The sequence below is a fragment of the Haemorhous mexicanus genome, chromosome 20 (genome assembly GCF_027477595.1).
Source record: "Haemorhous mexicanus isolate bHaeMex1 chromosome 20, bHaeMex1.pri, whole genome shotgun sequence".
In the NCBI taxonomy this organism is placed as follows: Eukaryota; Metazoa; Chordata; class Aves; order Passeriformes; family Fringillidae; genus Haemorhous; species Haemorhous mexicanus.
Genome location: NC_082360.1, coordinates 2,971,457 through 2,989,298, shown reverse-complemented (window position 1 = coordinate 2,989,298; position 17,842 = coordinate 2,971,457). Strand labels below are relative to the sequence as shown.

At 42.6% G+C, this 17,842-nt stretch overlaps 1 protein-coding gene across 2 annotated transcripts in view; it reads left to right on the top strand.

The window, feature by feature from the left end:
* Positions 1–381: 381 nt before the first annotated feature.
* Positions 382–17,842, top strand: part of TBCD (tubulin folding cofactor D) — a 120,867-nt gene continuing 103,406 nt past the window's right edge. For both annotated transcript variants that reach the window (XM_059864302.1, XM_059864300.1), the window contains exons 1-9: positions 382–544; positions 670–863; positions 3,620–3,670; positions 3,870–3,967; positions 4,715–4,816; positions 5,970–6,116; positions 6,942–6,997; positions 9,122–9,254; positions 16,504–16,549. In XM_059864302.1, the coding sequence (XP_059720285.1) occupies positions 686–863; positions 3,620–3,670; positions 3,870–3,967; positions 4,715–4,816; positions 5,970–6,116; positions 6,942–6,997; positions 9,122–9,254; positions 16,504–16,549 (811 nt within the window). In that variant the 5' untranslated portion in view covers positions 382–544; positions 670–685. The remainder of the gene's footprint in view (positions 545–669; positions 864–3,619; positions 3,671–3,869; positions 3,968–4,714; positions 4,817–5,969; positions 6,117–6,941; positions 6,998–9,121; positions 9,255–16,503; positions 16,550–17,842) is intronic.

Here is a 17,842-nt window from a genome sequence, read left to right as displayed (position 1 = left end):
CAGGGTGGGCGTCACCATCCCCGGTGGATGTCCCCAGACTGGATGTCCCCATCCCCAGTAGGGGTTCCTGTTCCCAGTGTGGGTGTCGCCGTCCCCGGTGTGTATTCCCACACTGGATATCCTCACCCCCAGTGGGTGTTCCCAGGGTGGGTGTCCCCATCCCCAGTAGGTGTTCCCGTCTCCGGCGGGTGTCTCCAGGGTGGGTGTCACCGTCCCCGGGGGGTATTCCCAGGCTGGATGTCCCTACCCCCGGTGTATGTCCCCAGGGCGTGTCCCCTCATCTCTCCCCCGCCTCACGGAGGGGCCGGGCCCGCGCTCGGAGGCGCCGCCGCCTTTGGTCCCTCCTGGCGGCCCGTAGCTGGGCGGCGGCGGCGGCGCGGGGCGGGCCCGGGGCGGCAGCGGGCGCTTGTCCCGCGTGGTCGCTTGTCCTCGGTTATCGCTTATCCCGGTTACCGCTTGTCCCGGGTGGTCGCACCGCGCCGGGCCGGAGGGGCGAGGGCGGCGGCTCCGGGAGCCCCGCGGTGGGGGCTGGCGGCGGAGGCCGGTAGGGCCGGGCGGGGCCGCGGGAGGGGCCGCGGGAGGGGCGCGGTGGCCGCATGGCGGGGCCGGGCGGGGTGAGCGGGGCGGCGGGACCGGGGCGGAACTGACCCTTCCTGCTGTCACTGCCAGCGCCGGGCCCGCCGCGATGGACGGAGCGGGGCGGGAGCCGGAGGAGGGCGAGGAGCGGGAGCCGGGTGCCATCAGCGCCAGGAACATCCTGGACAGCTTCACCGAGAGCCGCGAGGTCGCGGAGCTGATCGGGAACCTGCGGGAGGTCTTCGGGGAGCTGGTGACAAGGGAGATGGCCACGGAACGGTTCATAGGTAAGCACGGCAGCCAAAGGGAGTGGTCCTGCTGTTGCATGACATAAACATTTCATTATGTATGATTCATTTTAGTATTGCTGAGTACCAAAAAGGGACCAAACCGCTAATTTTTGGGTCAGTGATAGTGCTAGAACTTTATCAACAGGTAATTCAGATCGGATGTTTTGCTCATTTTGTTTTCCATATGGATATTCTCTTATTGCCTGGTATTTAACTACTGTAAATGAAAACTTAATTCTTAGAGTCCAGAAATCGGAATTCTGACTCGTGCTGGACCTTCAGTTTCCTGTTCAAATTCAGGCGATAATCTTGTTAAAAGTTTGTATGTCTGTCCAATAAAGCAACTCTGTTACTCATGGAAACACACCCATTTTGTGCTTCAAAGTGTCAATTTCCTATTTACCTTTTCATTTCATGGGAAATGTGAAGAGGAGCTGCATCTATACAGATCATGTTTGTTTTTCCAAGTGGAGGTAACTTTGACTTTTGTGCCACCTAAGGAAAGCTCTCCTGCCCCTGGGCCTTGGCTGAATGTGGAAGGACCACAGTGAGGTGCATGTAGCAGTGTCCTGGGTGACCAGCCTGTTTCAAGGCCCATCTGTGTGTTGGGTCAATATTCTGATGAGGTGATTTGCAAAAGTTCATTCAGTGCTTCATGTATTTGCAAACTGAATTTAGCAGAGTGGCATTTTGCAAGGATTTTTGTGAAGGATGGAGAAATTGCAAAACTCACAGTCAAAATATTGACCCAGCAGCTTTGTTGTTGATAGCAAGATGTGAGGTGGGTAAACAATAAAGCAGAACCCCCCAAATTTGGAGATCTGACCCTGCAGAAGTTTCTCAGTAGCATTATTGTGGATGGCTGATCTGACTGTTCCATCTGAATGATGGACATGAAACTGCTCAGACAGAAGGAACTCTCATTGCTGAGGTTGTTCAGCATCACAGTGGAAATGTCAGATGTCAGTGGGACAGGAAAAACCATTGCTGGAAAAGTCACCTTGCTGTACCTCTCTGTCACATCCTGTGGAGTGTTTCTTTGCATTTAAATGGTATTATGAGCTTTCTGCCTGTGTATCATTGCCCAGTAAACACAGGCTCAGTATACTTAAAAGAGGTGTTGTGGTTCAGTGTTGGGTTATAATATTTAGTGTGCTCAGGTGTCATTCATCCTTCTTGAACAAAATGTCCCAAACCTGCCAAGAAGCTCAGTGTGTGGGTTAGAACACTGACACTTGGGGAATACCTTTCATCTGGGAGCAGGGAATGCAGTGATCACCTCTTCCACAGGGTTTTAAGGAAAGTTTCCAAAGCATTCAGAAAAACTCATGATGCTCATTTTGTGATGAACCATTAGAAAGTTTGGGAAACAGTTTAATCTGCAATTACAATTTTGAAGGAAAATATAAGAAGGTCTTTTTTGAAATAATAGTTTTAGAGCATCTGGTCTAGGTTCATTCTCTTCAGCTTTTATATTTGGGGTTTTATTTTATTTTATCTTTGCCAGGCTGTGACCTGGGAAAAGAATTTGCTCCTCAGTTCCACTGAGGAAAGCTGGAAAGCTGCTGCTGGAAAGCTGCTGCTTTGGTGTTGGAATTTGTGTCCACTGGTCCTGCTGTTTGTGTGCAGCATTAATTCAGGTGGGAAGTCAGGGATGACCAGGAGCTCAGGTTTCCCTCAGGATGGTGTGCTGGTGTCCCAGTGGAATTGCACAGGGGTGCTGTTGGATGGTCTGGTGTCTGAAAGTGGTTGTGCAGTGTCATCCACTGGTCAACTGCAGCACTGTTGGCTTTGAGTCATGTCTTCAGTGTAGGTGTTGTGTCAAGCAGAGAAAAAGGACAGAGAGCAAAGTGGTTTGTAAGAGAAACAAATAGAAAAGGGCAGCTTAAGGAGGTTTTGGTTTTCTAATTCAAAAGCTGTTTTCTCACCAAATAGCAAAAATGAGCCAGGCAATCTCCAGTGCCACACTGGAACAGTTAATGATCTTCTTGGGAATCCAGCTTTCATTTCTGTACCTGCTTTTTGTTGATTCTGGGTTTAAGTTGAAAAGCTTTTGTGTCTGAAAGCTGTGGAAAGTTGTTGGTGTTTTTTGTTTTTTTTTTTTTTTTTTTTTTTTTTTCCAATTTGTCTTTTCTTGAGTCAGTATCCAAAAGGAAGAGACAGTGCTACTGGTAGCAAAATAGAGTAAGGGATGTGAACAGATGTGAACAGTTTTGAGGAGCACAGTGGTAAGAGCTGCAGTTTGTTTGTTTGTTGAGGTTAAAATTTGTTAAGAATTCTTTGTTCTTTGCTGAACAATTCCCTGTATTCTATTTCAAAATAAGAAAGAGAAAGTAGCTCTGAGGATTGTGAGGAGCACCCTCATTGCAAAGTGTTACTTGTGGAAGGTTTGTCCAGGGAAATTGGAGAGACTCCTGGGAGTGGGTTGATGGCCCAGTGGAGATAAATGAGTGCAGTGTGAGGGGACAGACTGTGCTTGTGCTGTTACTTGGAGTTATAAACTGCTCTGTGTTGGAAGGGATCATCTCATGCCAGCCTCCCTCCTCTGGGCAGGGACACCTTCCACTACCCCAGGCTGCTCCAAGCTCCATCCACTCGATGCTTTTCTAACTTTGGGACCTTGCTTACAGGTGCTGGCAGCTCAGGGATGCAGGAATCTTAAGCTAAAACTGTTCAGAATCAGAGGGTATCTCACAGTTAAGGCTCTGGAAGAGCCTTGCAGTAGTTTATTACAGATATCTTTTCCTTTTCAGGTATAATGGACAAGTACCAGGAGCAGCCTCACCTTTTGGATCACCACTTAGGTAGGAATGTCAGCCTTAAATCATTTTTGTGTCTATACTTAAAAATCTGTTACTCTGGAAGGTCTGGGTTTGCATTACAAGGTTGCTGTGGCTGATAGTACTCCAATTTTATAATTGTTGTCTCACTCTGTTCTGTCAGAAGTACAAGAAACTCTGTGACCTGAATGTAATCCCACTGCTTTTTCTCTCCTTTCACTAGAGGGGATGATGAATTCCCTGTTGGAGATAGTATGTGACAGTGGATCTCCTCCCCCACTAGTTCACCTGGCTTTTAAATTTCTCTACATCATTACAAAGGTAAAAAAATCCTAAATTTAGTGTTCTTTAACTGAAATTTGTAAGTTATGAACATTTTCTTTGTTATTTTCAAAAATATTAAAATAAATAAGTGTTGAATGTGATGAAATATTTTAAACTGCACTGTGAAAGATTAGTTCTTTTGTTTCCCATTTTCATGATAGCTGATGTTATTTAATGATCCAGATTAGTAAAACTCCAGGTCTGAATGCAAAAGAAATTGCAGACAGGGAGATACTGAGTGATAAAACATGAGTTATAACAAAAACATGAGTTATAACATTGAAAAGTAAAATGTGATGAACAGTTAGATGGATGTGGAATTTACATTTGAGCACAAGAAAATATTTTTGGGCTGTAAGGGCTGAGCCCTGGAAAGGGAAAGGCTCAGAGAGGTGGTGGGGTCTCTATCCCTGGGATACTGGACACCCCATGGACATGGTCCTGGGCAGCCTGCTGGGTGACCCTGCTTTACCAGGAGGGCTGGACTGGACAATCTCCAGATGTCCCTTGTTTTAAAGTTAATTAGCATGTCATGAATTCTTAATAACTTAGTAAAAACACAAAGTTATATATCACAATTAAACACAAAGTTAAATATCACAAGGTCTTTAAGACTTTGATTGAAGGCTTACTCTCCTTATGACATGGGGATCCTAATCAAGAAATTCCTCCAAGGGTCTTTCCTTTCCCCTCAGTGTGTGCTGCTGCTGGATGGGTTCTGAATTCTGGAACTTTCTGCTTTAGGTGAGAGGCTACAAACGTTTCCTGCCACGGTTCCCTCATGAAGTCAGGGACCTGCAGCCTGTTTTGGATATGCTTGCAAAGCAGAACCCAAGAGATCCTGAGGTGAGAACTTGCTGTACTTTTATGTCTCCAGTGGAAGAAGCTGAAGGAAAACATTTGGAAAAAGTAGATAAAGCACTGACACACCCTGTCTGATGTTAACACCTGGATTTGGTGTGAAAACCATCATCCTTTCACAGGAGAAATATCCTCCCCAAGGAGAGGTTTTGGTTTTCTTTCATGGGATTTGTTCCAAGGATTTAGAAGCAGTGGCAGTAGAGGTGCAAATAGAATCTTTAACTGCTCATGGAAGGAAGAAATTGATTGTAACGTGTTTTAATTCACTGACCAATTAAATCCAGGTGTGTGTGTTGGGTCTGTCAGCTGACAGTCACAAAATTCCCTGCCGTTGAGTGCTTGGCAGATTCAATTTAGATGTAAGATACTGTAATATAGTATAGAACAATATAATATAATATAATATAATATAATATAATATAATATAATATAATATAATATAATATAATATAATATAATATAATGTAATATAATATCATGTAATGTAATATAGAATCATGTAATGTAATATAGAATCATGTAATGTAATATAGAATCATGTAATGTAATATAATATCATGTAATGTAATATAGAATCATGTAATGTAATGTAATATAATATAATAAATATAATTATATAATTATATTATTCTATAATATATTACATTATATGATTCTATACTGTATTATATTTATTATATTATATATATTATTCTATACTATACTATATATATGTTATATTATATTGTATTATATTACAATATAATATAACATTATATTGTAATATAATATTATATTATATTATATTATACTATACTATACTATATTATATTATACTTTATTATATTATACTATACTATATTATACTATGTTTTTCTATACTATGTTACATTGTATTTTAATATAATAAAGTATAGAATAATATAGTATAATATAATATAGTATTGTATAATACAATAATATAATTACAATATAATATAATATAATATGATATGATATAATATGATATATAATATAATATAATATAATATAATATAATATAATATAATATAATATAATATAATATAATATAGTAATTAATCAGCCTTCTGATAAAATCCTCCTCATCATTCCTCTCCTCTGTCTGGGGCAAAAATATCTCCTCCCCCTTCCTTTGCAGACTTGGGAAACTCGCTACATGCTCCTGCTGTGGCTGTCCATGATCTGCCTGATCCCTTTTGACCTGGCCCGTTTCGATGGGAACCTCGTTTCCCTGGAGGGGCAGGCTCGGCAGCCAACCATGGATCGCATCCTGGACATAGCCAAGGTGAGCAGAACACACCCTGCAGGGCTTTCAGACCTTTGGCTCAGTCATTCACTAGGTGATAAATATTCATATGTTCTGTATGTTCCTCAATGATAGTCTTTTCTGCACATTATTTAAATCTGTATTTTTGTGTCTAATCCGTAAAGAATTTTTTCATACTCTGGATCTTCAATCTGTTGATTGCTGCTTTAGAGTCAGGTGAGACTGCAGCTTGTTTCCCCTGATGTAACAAACTATTTTATCTGAGGTGAACCTCTGCTTTTGATTATGTTAGAGGCTTTCAACACATGCAAGTGCCAGAGAGCTTCTCTGAAAGCCAGATCTGAGGATCTAGAGAAAATCAGCATTTGAGGAGAGTGAGCAACTTTGGAAGCTGTGACTGTGTGAAGATTTTTAAACAAATACCTGAAGTTCCAGTGGGTGTCAGCCCAGGTGGCTGACTTGTCATACCTTTGAGATAAAAATAAACCACCCCCCTTCCCCACAGGTACCCCAAGAGCTCAGGCTTTTGGCACTTGCAGCACTAAGGGGGTTACTGCTTACAGCCCAATGAGCCTGTGAGTTAAGGCTTCAGCAGATAAATATTCAGTAATAAACCTGCTTTGAAAGGCACACAAAGGGAGACTCTGCCTCAGATACAGTTTGTTAAATGGAAAAATAAACTTTCTACTATCTTTAATCTCAGTTTGTGACCATAATAATGTTATAATGTGTGTAATCATCATAATATTTGTCATGTGAGTATCCAGTAGTGTATTAGGTACAGAGTTGGTTTTCTGTCTCCATGTATGAATTCTTTTACAGTCAGTTTTGTTTTCCCTTCAGTGTTACCTGGTTGTCAGTGACAAGGCTCGGGATGCAGCTGCTGTGCTGGTGTCCAAGTAAGTCTCTTTTGTGCATCTTGGCAGAAAGGCTCCCATTCCTCCTGCTGCTTCTTAATCTGCCATGGCAGGGTTGGGAGGGCTGGAAATTGCCAGCTGTCTGTGGGATATTAATATTGATTGAATTGGATGCAGATCCAGTTGGATTGGATCCTAGTATTTGGGAATACTGCTTCCTCTGCACGTGGAAATAAATTACAAAATAATAAATGATAAATTCATAATAATAAAATAAATTGCAAAATAATAAATTAAACAGGGATAGCACACACATGTCTCTTGTTTCAGAATCTATTCCAGTCCACATTCCTGGACATTCTAGTGGAAGTCAGCTCAGGTTGTGACTGATGTGGGGTTTTTTCCCTTTTTAAAGCAGTAAAAGCCCCAGCTCTGCACTGCAGCCTGTGCTCAGCAGAGGGCGCTGATTAATTTTAATTAGGAGTGTGTGTTCAGCACACATATGGGGATAGAATACATTAATCTGGTTCTAGTACCAGGTGTGCCAGGCTGTAGTGGTGCTGTATAGTGTATTTAGAATTACTTAGTTTATTATGAAAACACCATTTTCAAAACAGCCTGGTGAGTAAAACACTTCACCAGATTTTAGAAGGCTGACTCCAAGGCCTCTCCCTGTTCTCACATCCCCAAAGCCAGTTCTGAGCATAATCATTCTGACATGAAGTTTGTGTGCCACCTCCCTGCAGCTGGGCTGTTACTTGGGTGGGCAGAGCACAACGGTCCTGGGACAGATGGACAGACAAGATACAGGAGTCTGACTCTGTAGCATGCTCTGGGAAAGTCCCTGGGGAGCAGGAGAAAGTCTGGGCCCTGCTTTGTGCTCCAGGGAGTTGATGAATTTCAAGTGAAGTTTGAAACATCAGGATTCAAGACCTGCTGCTTTCCAAAGGGAGCTGCTTCTCACAGGGCAAAGGAGCTGGGGTATATTTCATAAATTCTCCTTTCTGCCTGCTCAGTCAGTGGCTGCAGTAGGAGGAGATGAGGCTGATCCTTATCCTGGTTTTAGTCTGGAGGTTAGGACACTCCTTTGGGAAAGAAAGATTTAAACTCCTTGGGGCTGAGGAAGGGTCTAGGAACCAGCTCAGCCACTTCACAGGTCACTTCTCTCACGTGTGCCCTTGGGCCAAAGGCAGCCTCATCCTTCAACCCAAAACAACCCTCCTGCAGCTCACCCCAAGTCCTCATTGTTCTGCTGCTGAGCACCACAGGGACTGGCTGGGAAGCCAGTCCATGCCAGCAGCTCACTGCTGAGATGTTTTCTGTATTTATTATATTTAATACTCCCTCAGCTCTTGGGGCTGTTCCCCAGTTATCTGTAGGTGTTGGAAGGATCCAAGTCCTGGCTCTGGGGCACATCCTCTTTGAGTTCTGTGAGTTGTGCTGGGTGGGCACAACTCCCCATGTGCCTTGTTTCCACTGGGTGAGTTGAGAACAAATGTAGTCTGAGGTACTGCTGCAGCAGGACCTGGTTTGTGGGTGCCAGGACACTGAAGTGATGCCCTGACTGCAGCTTGGCTGCTCAGGGAAGGGCTGAGAGTAGGTTTATGATAATTTAGCCATGAAAATCATCTTTTCCCTTTTCCAAGATGGCTAAAAACACATCTCTTCACCCATCTAGTGTGTTAAATAACAGGTGCTTGACCTTTTCAAATATCTGGAACCCCAAATGTAGCCCTGCTGTTGTTTGTTCTGGGCCTGACTGCTGACAGACAGTGCCAAATGACCACTGATTTTCAGATTTGCAGAACGGCTGGTTTTGGTGAGAGAGGTGAAAAATCCTCCTATTTCTTTCACCTTTTCACTAATTGTAATAGAAATAATTTCTTAATTTTTGTTGCTTTATAATTAAGATAAGAAATTTCTAGAACCCAAACTTTAAGCTGGGTTTGAAGTGAAAACTAAGTTCCAGGTCAGAGCCTTGCTCAGAAACAGCTGGCTAAACATAGGATGGTTTGGAGTGTTCCTATCCTCAATGATCTGGGGAAAGACACATTGAAGAATTATTTCAAGGAACTAAAACCAGTTTGGATAGGAGGAAAAATCATTTTTCATTGGGTGTCATAAAGTCAATGGCTGCAATGTTTTTCTTTTTTTTTTCTGTGACAGATTTATTGTCCGCCCTGATGTCAAGCAAAGCAGGATGGCAGATTTCCTGGACTGGGTGCTCTCCATGTTATCCAAATCCTCCTCCCAGACCATGGAGGGCACTGTCATTGTGAATGGCATGCTCCAGGCCCTGGTAAATACTGGTTTTCCTTTAAAAGATAGACAGTTGGGTTTATGGCCAGCCTTTACTGCTCCAGGAGGCCCTTGACAGCAAATGCACAGAGGGGTTCCTGGCAATGGAAAAAGGAGAATTTCCTCCACAGCAGTTTTGACAATATAACTTCCCATGCATGTATATTTTCTTTTATTGTCATCCCCAAATGAAAGTGAAATTGCAGTACAGATGCTCATAAATAACTCTCAAAGTAGCAGTCATTTCAGTAAGTTTCGGGTTGTTTGCTAATCTGAAGGAATTTTTTGTTGAGTGCCCTTTCCTTGTGAATTGATAGTGGTGTATGAGTCAAAAGAGCTGAATTCTTAGTTTGGGTTTTAAAATTGACATACTGTGCATGGGGAAGAAATCTGCAGTACCTGAACTGCTGTTCCAGGGCACTGCTCCTCTTGTACATCCTAAGAAGGGCTATTTATAAAAGCTTTGTTGTAGTTTTTCACCCTTAGAAGTGCTGGGGTGTGTTTTGAGATCCTGGGGTAACACTTCTGGTGTCTGTGTCAGTTTTGATGTCCGAATGTATTTGGGCAGAATGGGTTTGTGTGGGGGGAGGGATTGTTGTTCCTTCTTGGTTTGGTTGTTGACCAAGGCAGTGCAGGTGAAGAGAGATCACGAGCCCTTGTGCAGTCTTTGCAGTTGCACAGGTTTGAGGATTTGCTGGTGTTTGTACAAGTTTTGATAATTTGCATAAATTTGCTACTCTTCTTAACCAGTCACTAAGAGGACTTGTGTGCAATGTGGTACTAAACATCAAAGCAAAGGTCTGGAGCAAGTGTGTGGAGTGTGGGTTTTTTTTTTTTTTTTAGTTGTTTCTTTTTCCTCTCGAGCTCTTCCAAATCAGAAGGGAGAAGAAATGATCTATATTTAGAATAACTGAGGAGCTGCTGCTTAGGCAGGAGGAAGCGTTATTTGTGTGCATTGCAGCGTTTCAAAAGACAGAATGATGTTTCATCATTTTATTGTCAGATCTGGAAAGGGAGACTGCCTGTTTGCCATTCCCGGGGCATGATGAGACCTGCAGGATGTATAATGCATTAGTGTTTTGTCATAATTCCTTTGAGTTTGGCTTTGGCTCCATCCACCTGTTCATTAGTGCGCACTAAGCGAAACAGGTGAATACTCAACAAGTAGAATCGAAACCAGAATGTGATACAATAGACCTGGGAGCAGAGCCTGCTGCTTTGCTTTTCTGGGATTTTTTTTTTTTTCCTTCTCCACAGCTCATAATTCCTGTTCCAGTTGGTAGATATGAGCAGATTTGTAAAGCCTTGTCTTGCATTTAGTCTTCAATTTCTCCTTTGAGTCACTACAATGAGTTGTATCATTAGGGAGTAAAGGTTTTCAGAATAGTATGTGTATGCATGTAGGTGCTCAAGGAGAGCAGGAAATAATTATTTCAAGAGTTAAATGTTATAAATCATATTTATATATAATTACATATATTCTTAGTAGTTTAATATTAAGAATTTTGTCTCACACTTGGAGCAACACTAGGTTGTCAAAAATATCACCTGAAATAAATGTTCAAAATAAGTAAACAATTCTCTTTATCATGCAAGATTCTAACTTCATGCAGTATATAATATATTCTATTCTATAAATAAATACAATGTATTTTAACATAACAAGTAATCACTAAATGTGTAAAGCAGGGCACATCCTCATGAAGGGCAGCTAAAAGTTGTGGCAACGAGCTTCAGAATTCTTTGCCCTTGGATTCCTCCAGCACTTTGTTACTTTAAGAGTCAAACTGCAGCTGCTTGGCCATCTCTCTGAACAAGCAGAGAAAAGAGACCATTTTTCAGTTCTGGTCAGTACAGCAAGGTGGGTTTTGGGAATGATGTAACCCACCAGAGTGGGGATAAAAAGTCTCCCCACATCAGAGCAGAGTGGGGCTGCCGTGAGCAGGGTGGGTTTTGGTTGGGTTAGGGTTTTTGGTCTGCATTTACCGAGCGGCCCCGAGCGAGGCCGGCATGGAAAAATTGCTCGGAAAAGACACGAAACTCCTGCATTTCAATGAAGTGAAACTGCAAGTCAGGGACGCAGTGAGTAGTTGGCCGTGGCTGACTTTGATCTGCCTCTTCGTGGCCGTGAGCCTGGCTGATCAGGTGTGTGCTGCTGTTTCATCTCACTCAGCGTTGTGTGCAGAACGAGTCCGGCCGTTCCGCGGCTCCTGTCGGAACACGCACCCCGCCTTGCATATTGTAATTGCACTGGGGCCTGTGGCTCTCTGCTCCTTCCACCTGTCCTCAGGAACTCACCATTTCCCAACGGGGGGCACCAGCAGGCACCTCTGCTGCCACTATTTCAAATTCTCTGTTTCAAACTGCCCTCCTTTGTTGAAAGCTCTGTTGCGCTATGGCATTTAATTTGCTGCCCTACTCCTGTCCTTTGGCATCTGAAGGACTGAAAATGTTGGATTATTAAGCAATTGCTACTTTTTTATAACATTTGTTTACTTGAAGGAAACTTCTAGCCTGTTTCAAGAATCTGCATTTTAAATTCTCTTGGTCTGGAGGTTTGCTTTTAAACCTGCCATTATATCAAACAGCTTTTTAGTTATCGCTGCAGGGCGCAGCACTCCCAGTTCTTGCGTGACAGAGATGTCATCACGTTGAGGTAGCCTTGGGCATTGAAACTTATTAAACCTTATTTGTTTTATAAGTGATTCAGTATACAAGTGTGAGTAATAATTAAAAAAAATAAAACGCCCTACACAGTGATCTGATGAAACTCGAGAGTCTTAAGAACGAGGCATTTCCCTGAGCTGTCTCTAATGCAAAGGTTATTTAGCAATAGCTACATGCTTATGTAAATTTGGCTCCAGGGAAGAAAGAACTCTCTAACTCCATTCTTTCAGACCCAGAGGCACAAAAATAGAATATTTCCAAATAGAATGTTTCCCAAGTCTCTGTATTTTTGGCATTCTCAGAGAATTTGCTGTTTTAGGATTGTCTATTGGCCTTATTTTTTTAAAAAAGGGGTTGTTCCTTAGTGGTTTGGTGATAAAAGTGTAGAAAAAGCAGTGTTGGTGAGAGGTACCAATGTTCTTATGTCTGCAGGTACCAAGGGCACTGACTCCTTTCTGCTCGTGCCATTCCTCTCCTGGCTGGCACAGAGTATTCTTCTAATGTGGCCCTGTCTGATACTGCTGGGTTTTTCTCTTCTCACCAGAGCTTTTGTGGTTCATTCCAGGTTCAGAAGTTCTGTTACCATAAAGCTGTTTCTTTTTCTTGTTAGAACACAGTACTATCTCAAGCTGCTAAATGTTTTTTACCTTCTGAGTATTTAAAATCCGTGGGTTTTGGTAATCTCAAGATGGAAAGGAGATACTCTGCCAGCTCTCCATGTGTTAGTGTAAACATTTCAGATGTTCAGCTGATAAATAACTGGGATCACATGAAAGCTGCCATCACTCTGTTGGTGTCTGTCAGTGTCGGTGTCATGTTGATGCTCAACACCCAAACACGTGCAGCCCACAGCAGGAATGCTGCTTGTGTGGAGGCACAGCAAGAGCAAGGCCTTTAACTAGCCCAGTTTACCTTCAGCTGCAGGTAGAGTGCATTAAATATTCCCTCCTTCCAAGTGAACTTCAGTTCTGCCAGCGTGTTCTCCCTCCCTGCTCCTGGCCCCGAGGCAGGGATGGCTGGTGGCATTCCCGGGCTGTTGTGTGGCTACCAGGGGGTGCTCCAGAGCAGTGCAAGGGATCATTTCCTGCTCTTCCCAGCCAGGCTGGAATTATCCTCCCAGCCCTCCTCTTGGTAACAACCAGAGGGTAGATCCAGACCTGTGTCTCCTGCTCGGCAGGAAGATCCACTCACTCCCCACCAGGCAGGCCACCCCTCGTGGTGATTTGTGTAGCTTGGGGAACAAGTCCTGGAGATGCTCCCGACTGATAGATCTCCTGCAGGTCGAGCCCAAAGTGGGTTATGCAGACAATTGGCAGGTGTGGTGTCTCTGCTGGGATTATTAAGAAACTGGGCTTTGTTTGCCTTGCCCTGTGCTGTTTCTAAAGCAGAACCAGACTTGACAGTCGTCATTGCTTGCACACCACTGATTTTCTCTAATTTGTAGGTGGCTTAATTATTTATAAGAGAGGGAGTCACATACTTTTCAACAGCTGAGCAGGTTGGGTAGGTTGCTGTGTGCTCTGTGTCCTCCTTAGAGGAGCCTGTGGCGTGGCTGCCACTGCTGGGCTGCTCCGACAGGCAGGCTCCTCGTGTCAGCCCTCTGCCACCAAAATGCCTGTGCAGGTGGCAAACCAAGCTTATTAATTGCTTTGTTTGTATCAGATTTTTGGAAATGGTGTGCCTTGGATATTTTTCTTCCTTCAAGGCAGGAAGTTTAAGCTGGGTGCTGTAATGTTGATTTGCTCTTTTTGCTGCTTTTTTTTTTTTCCCCTCATCATTTTCATTTATGCATCATGAACATTTATTTTTTAATATGATCCCTGTTAGTTCCAGATTTACAGTATTTTTCTGGAGGTGTAACTCTGCTGTAAATGCCTGACTGTGGCATGTGCTGGAAGGAAATATTTTTTTTACTTCTCAAAAGCCAGCATTGGTTCAAGTGCTCTTTTATTTTCTTTGAGAAAAATACATCTATTACAATCAAAGGTTTTAGAGATTTGGACTTGGGGATGCTTTTGCATGCTTTGACTCATAAATAAATAATGAACACTTCTCTCTTGTCTTCTCTACACTCAGAAAAAAACCCTAGACACTGCTGTGTAGAATATCTGAAGAGTAGTTCTCCACAGTTGGGCTGTTACCTATTTACTTCTGTAAAATTTATTTTTGAAATAGCTGTTAAACTTCTCTGACACAGAGAAATGCCTGATGTATCTGTTGTAGAAGCTCCAGGAACCTGCTCCAAGGTTGTATCTGACCCCCAGTGCACCTCAGTGGGTGCAGAAAGAACTTTCTTCCCATTCAACCAATTGGCATTTTCAGCTGTGTTTATTCCTAAACCATTGGGAACAGATTTCATTGATCAAAAGTCATGTAAATATTATGGCCCTTTAAAAAAGGTTTAGTTATTAATTAAAATTAATAATTATTGATTAATTAGCTGTGGTGTCTTTTGGACAATTTTTACTTCTCCTAAAAACTCATATTGATAAAATAAAACATCCTAATGCACATCTCAGTTGATTTATAGCTGTTGGCATAATGACTTTTATTACCAAATGTGTATTATAAATCCCCATGATAGGAGTAGATGTTCTGAGTTGAAAATGGTTGTTCTTTAAGTTTTAGTGAAACTGCTGTAGGGAGACAATGTGTGTTTCACCTTTTTGTTCAGAAAATAATAGAAATTATTATGAAATGGAATCTGCCAAGGTTGCTGTTCTAAACTGATTCATAGGTGTGTGAGGAAAAGCATTTAAAAAATACTGTGCAATATTTGAATTTTTCTCATTTCCTTTTGTGTTTTGGTTGATTCCTTCCATCTCTCTCAGAGGTGGCACCTTCCAGTTGTGTTGTTCCTGAGGAGTCAGGACTTAATTCAGCCTTGGACTCAAGGGTGTGAGGACACGTGGAGAAGCTTGGAGAAAGGTGCCAGAATTTGGGAACTGCAGACTGAAATGGGTTGGTGGGAGGATTCTGTTCCAGCTCCCCAGCAGTGTGCTGAGAGCACACACCCAGAGGTGTTTGTTTGTCCAGGAGCATTCCCAAAGATCTGTTCAAAAGCTGTTTCTCTGCATTATCACTGCTTGAGGAATTACACTGTGCTTTGCTTGAATATGCTTGAATATAATAATAATAACAATAATAATAATAATAATAATAATAATAATAATAATAATAATTTGGAGTAAGCCCGTGTGTGCCTTAAAAATAATGTTTGCTGTTAAGTTAGGCAGAAAGGAGAAGGAGTTGTGAGGATGGAGGGAAGGAATTGTGAGGGTGGAGGGAAGGAATTGTGAGGATGCAGGGAAGGAATTGTGAGGATGCAGGGATGCTGCCCTGTCTCCAGCATCCACAGCAATGTGTGTGGAGAAACCAGGGATGGGGATTTAAAGCAGAACACAGGAACAAAGTGATGAAATGAGTTTCTGCGTGTTTCAACAAAGACAGAAAAAGTTTTAGAGGAGCTCTAGATTTGTTGTCCCAAAGATTTGCAGTTTCTCTGGCATATTTTTTAGGCTTTTTTAGTACAAGCAGAGTTTTGATGTATGTCAATGGGAAATTTTTGTATTGTTTTTAACACTGACTTCATATATTGCTAAAAGCTGTGCCAATTTATACATTTAAAGTGATATTTATTTCTGTTGGCTGGGCCTGAAGTCATTCTATTGCATTGCTGCTTTGCAAAAGTCATATTTAAGGGAGCCCTCACACTTCCCTGCATTAACATCTCAAATACTTTGATATATAATATGAAATTCCCGTCTCTGCTACTTGTAGTAGTGCTGATTTGTGATCCTGAAATGCAATTTAGTAACAAAGCCAAAGGGACTGGGTACACAGCCCCGGGGTGTTTTTCTTGCCTCTGTTGCTCGCAGCCACGCCTGCAGCGCGGGAGGCATGTGTGTGTGTTTGGTATGTGTGAGAAAGTACCTCTTTTCTGGGGAAGTCTGTTCTTGTTTCACTCCCAGGCATATTTATTGAGGAAGATTTTTGCTTCTGGTGAGTGCCAGAGCAAGGACAAACAAGAGCCTGGCCAGGTTTTTGCTCCATGGGGAGCTGAGGAAGCTTTTAATGTGTAACGTGTTCTGTCAGGTGTTAATGGTCCTTGTCTGGCTGCAGTGCTGGGCTTTCATCTCACTGGGATGTTTAGCTGCAGATAAAGTTCCCTGGGCACAGGAATTGCAGTTGGCCTGCTGGAGGTGTATTTGCAGGTGTCTGTAGGTGGTTCAGTCTCTCACAAGCAGTGGTTGCAGCACACTGAGCTCCTGTGACCCAGCACTGAGCCTGATGGGTCAGGGACCTGAGCTAGCCCAAAACTGGTGGCCTTTTTCTTTCCTCATTTTTTATTCTGGTTTTTTTTTTTTTTTAAATTTTCTTTTAACTGTTTTTTGGCCCCCTCACTCCCCTGAGCAGTTACCAAGAAGAACTGCACCCTGAGACTCCTCCTTTTATGCTATTTAAATCAGCAAACACTACACATTACCATGAGAACATTAGAAATATCTTAGAGCTAAATGCTTGATATATTGTGTTACAGAATCTCTGTATTCTCATGTCTGTGTTCCCTATTTTAATTGTAGGCACAGCTGTTTAAACATGGCAAGAGAGAAGACTGTTTACCATATGGTAAGTTTGTAATAGCCTGGGTTCTGTTTTTCAAGCCATTGCAGTAGAAAAGGGAAAGGAAGATTAACCTGGTGACAAGTGGCTCTGTAAGGAGTAAAATCCACAGTGATAAAGCAGGGAAAATGAGGGCAGCAAAAGCAGAAATGACAGTGAGGGAGGAGCAGATGCCACCAGGGAATGCTGTGTTGGAGAAGCACCTCAGAGGATTTGGCAGGTGGTCACACTGGCCATTGCTGTGACACAGGAGCTGAACCCAGAACAGAGAAACTGTTAGATGTGGGAAATATTTGTTTGAAATTTAGTTGAGCATAAACTGGTTTTGTACATATTACTGCTGGGAGTTCAGCAGAGACTCTTCAAGTTTTAATACAAACACAGGATTTCAAAAAACCCAAGTTTTAAGAACCAGCTGTGTACAGGACACAGCTGGAGTCATGTTGGGATAATTTTGGAATAAGAGAAGTTTTTTAGTAAAAAGAGATTATGTTGGGTGCAATTAGGAATAGCCAGGAAGCCAAAAAGAGAAAAAGAGAGTATGGAGGTTTCTGAACAGTGTAGCTGCATTTGGGAATTATGTTTGTCTTGGGGTGAATCTTGAAATAGGATCAGAACTGACTGCAGTGTGATCTTGGGCCTTATTGGTAGCAATAAAGGGAGGCAGGGAAAGGTGGTGGCTTGTTCCAAAACACTACAAAAGGCCTGGTCAGTTTTGTGGAGCTTATCTGAGTAGCAGAAATGGGGTTTGTGCCATTCTCAGAAACCAAGCTGGAATGTAGACTCACTTTAGAGTGTTTGTGATTTCACTCATGAAATTATTTTGGCCCTGAGAAGGTGTTTAGTTCTGGTGCTGGAAAGTCTCATTCTCCCAGTTCCTAAGGCTGAGATGCAGACACTTCCTTAGCAAATGCCTGAGAGATGGGTGATGATGGAGATAAGATAGTGAAGACAAACAGCATGGAATGACACAGGTGCAAATCCTGGGAATGCCATTGCACAGGAAGGGCAGAATCCACTGGGGAGGCTGCCAGAGAAGCAGAAAAAGAAACAGACTGGGAAAATTACAGTGCCACAGAAAAGGACAGAATTTAGAAAATACCACAGTACAGCACAGTATGGAAGGAGCATATTGAGCTCACAGCATCAACCCTGCTGGTGAAATCAGAAGCTTTGGCTCATGGCATGGAAAGAATAGTGAGTTATGAGTCTGTAATAAGAGGAAAATCAGGGGCATATCAATGAGTGAATTTACCCTAGAAAATCTAGAATGCTCACAGCTGAGAAGCAGATATTCAG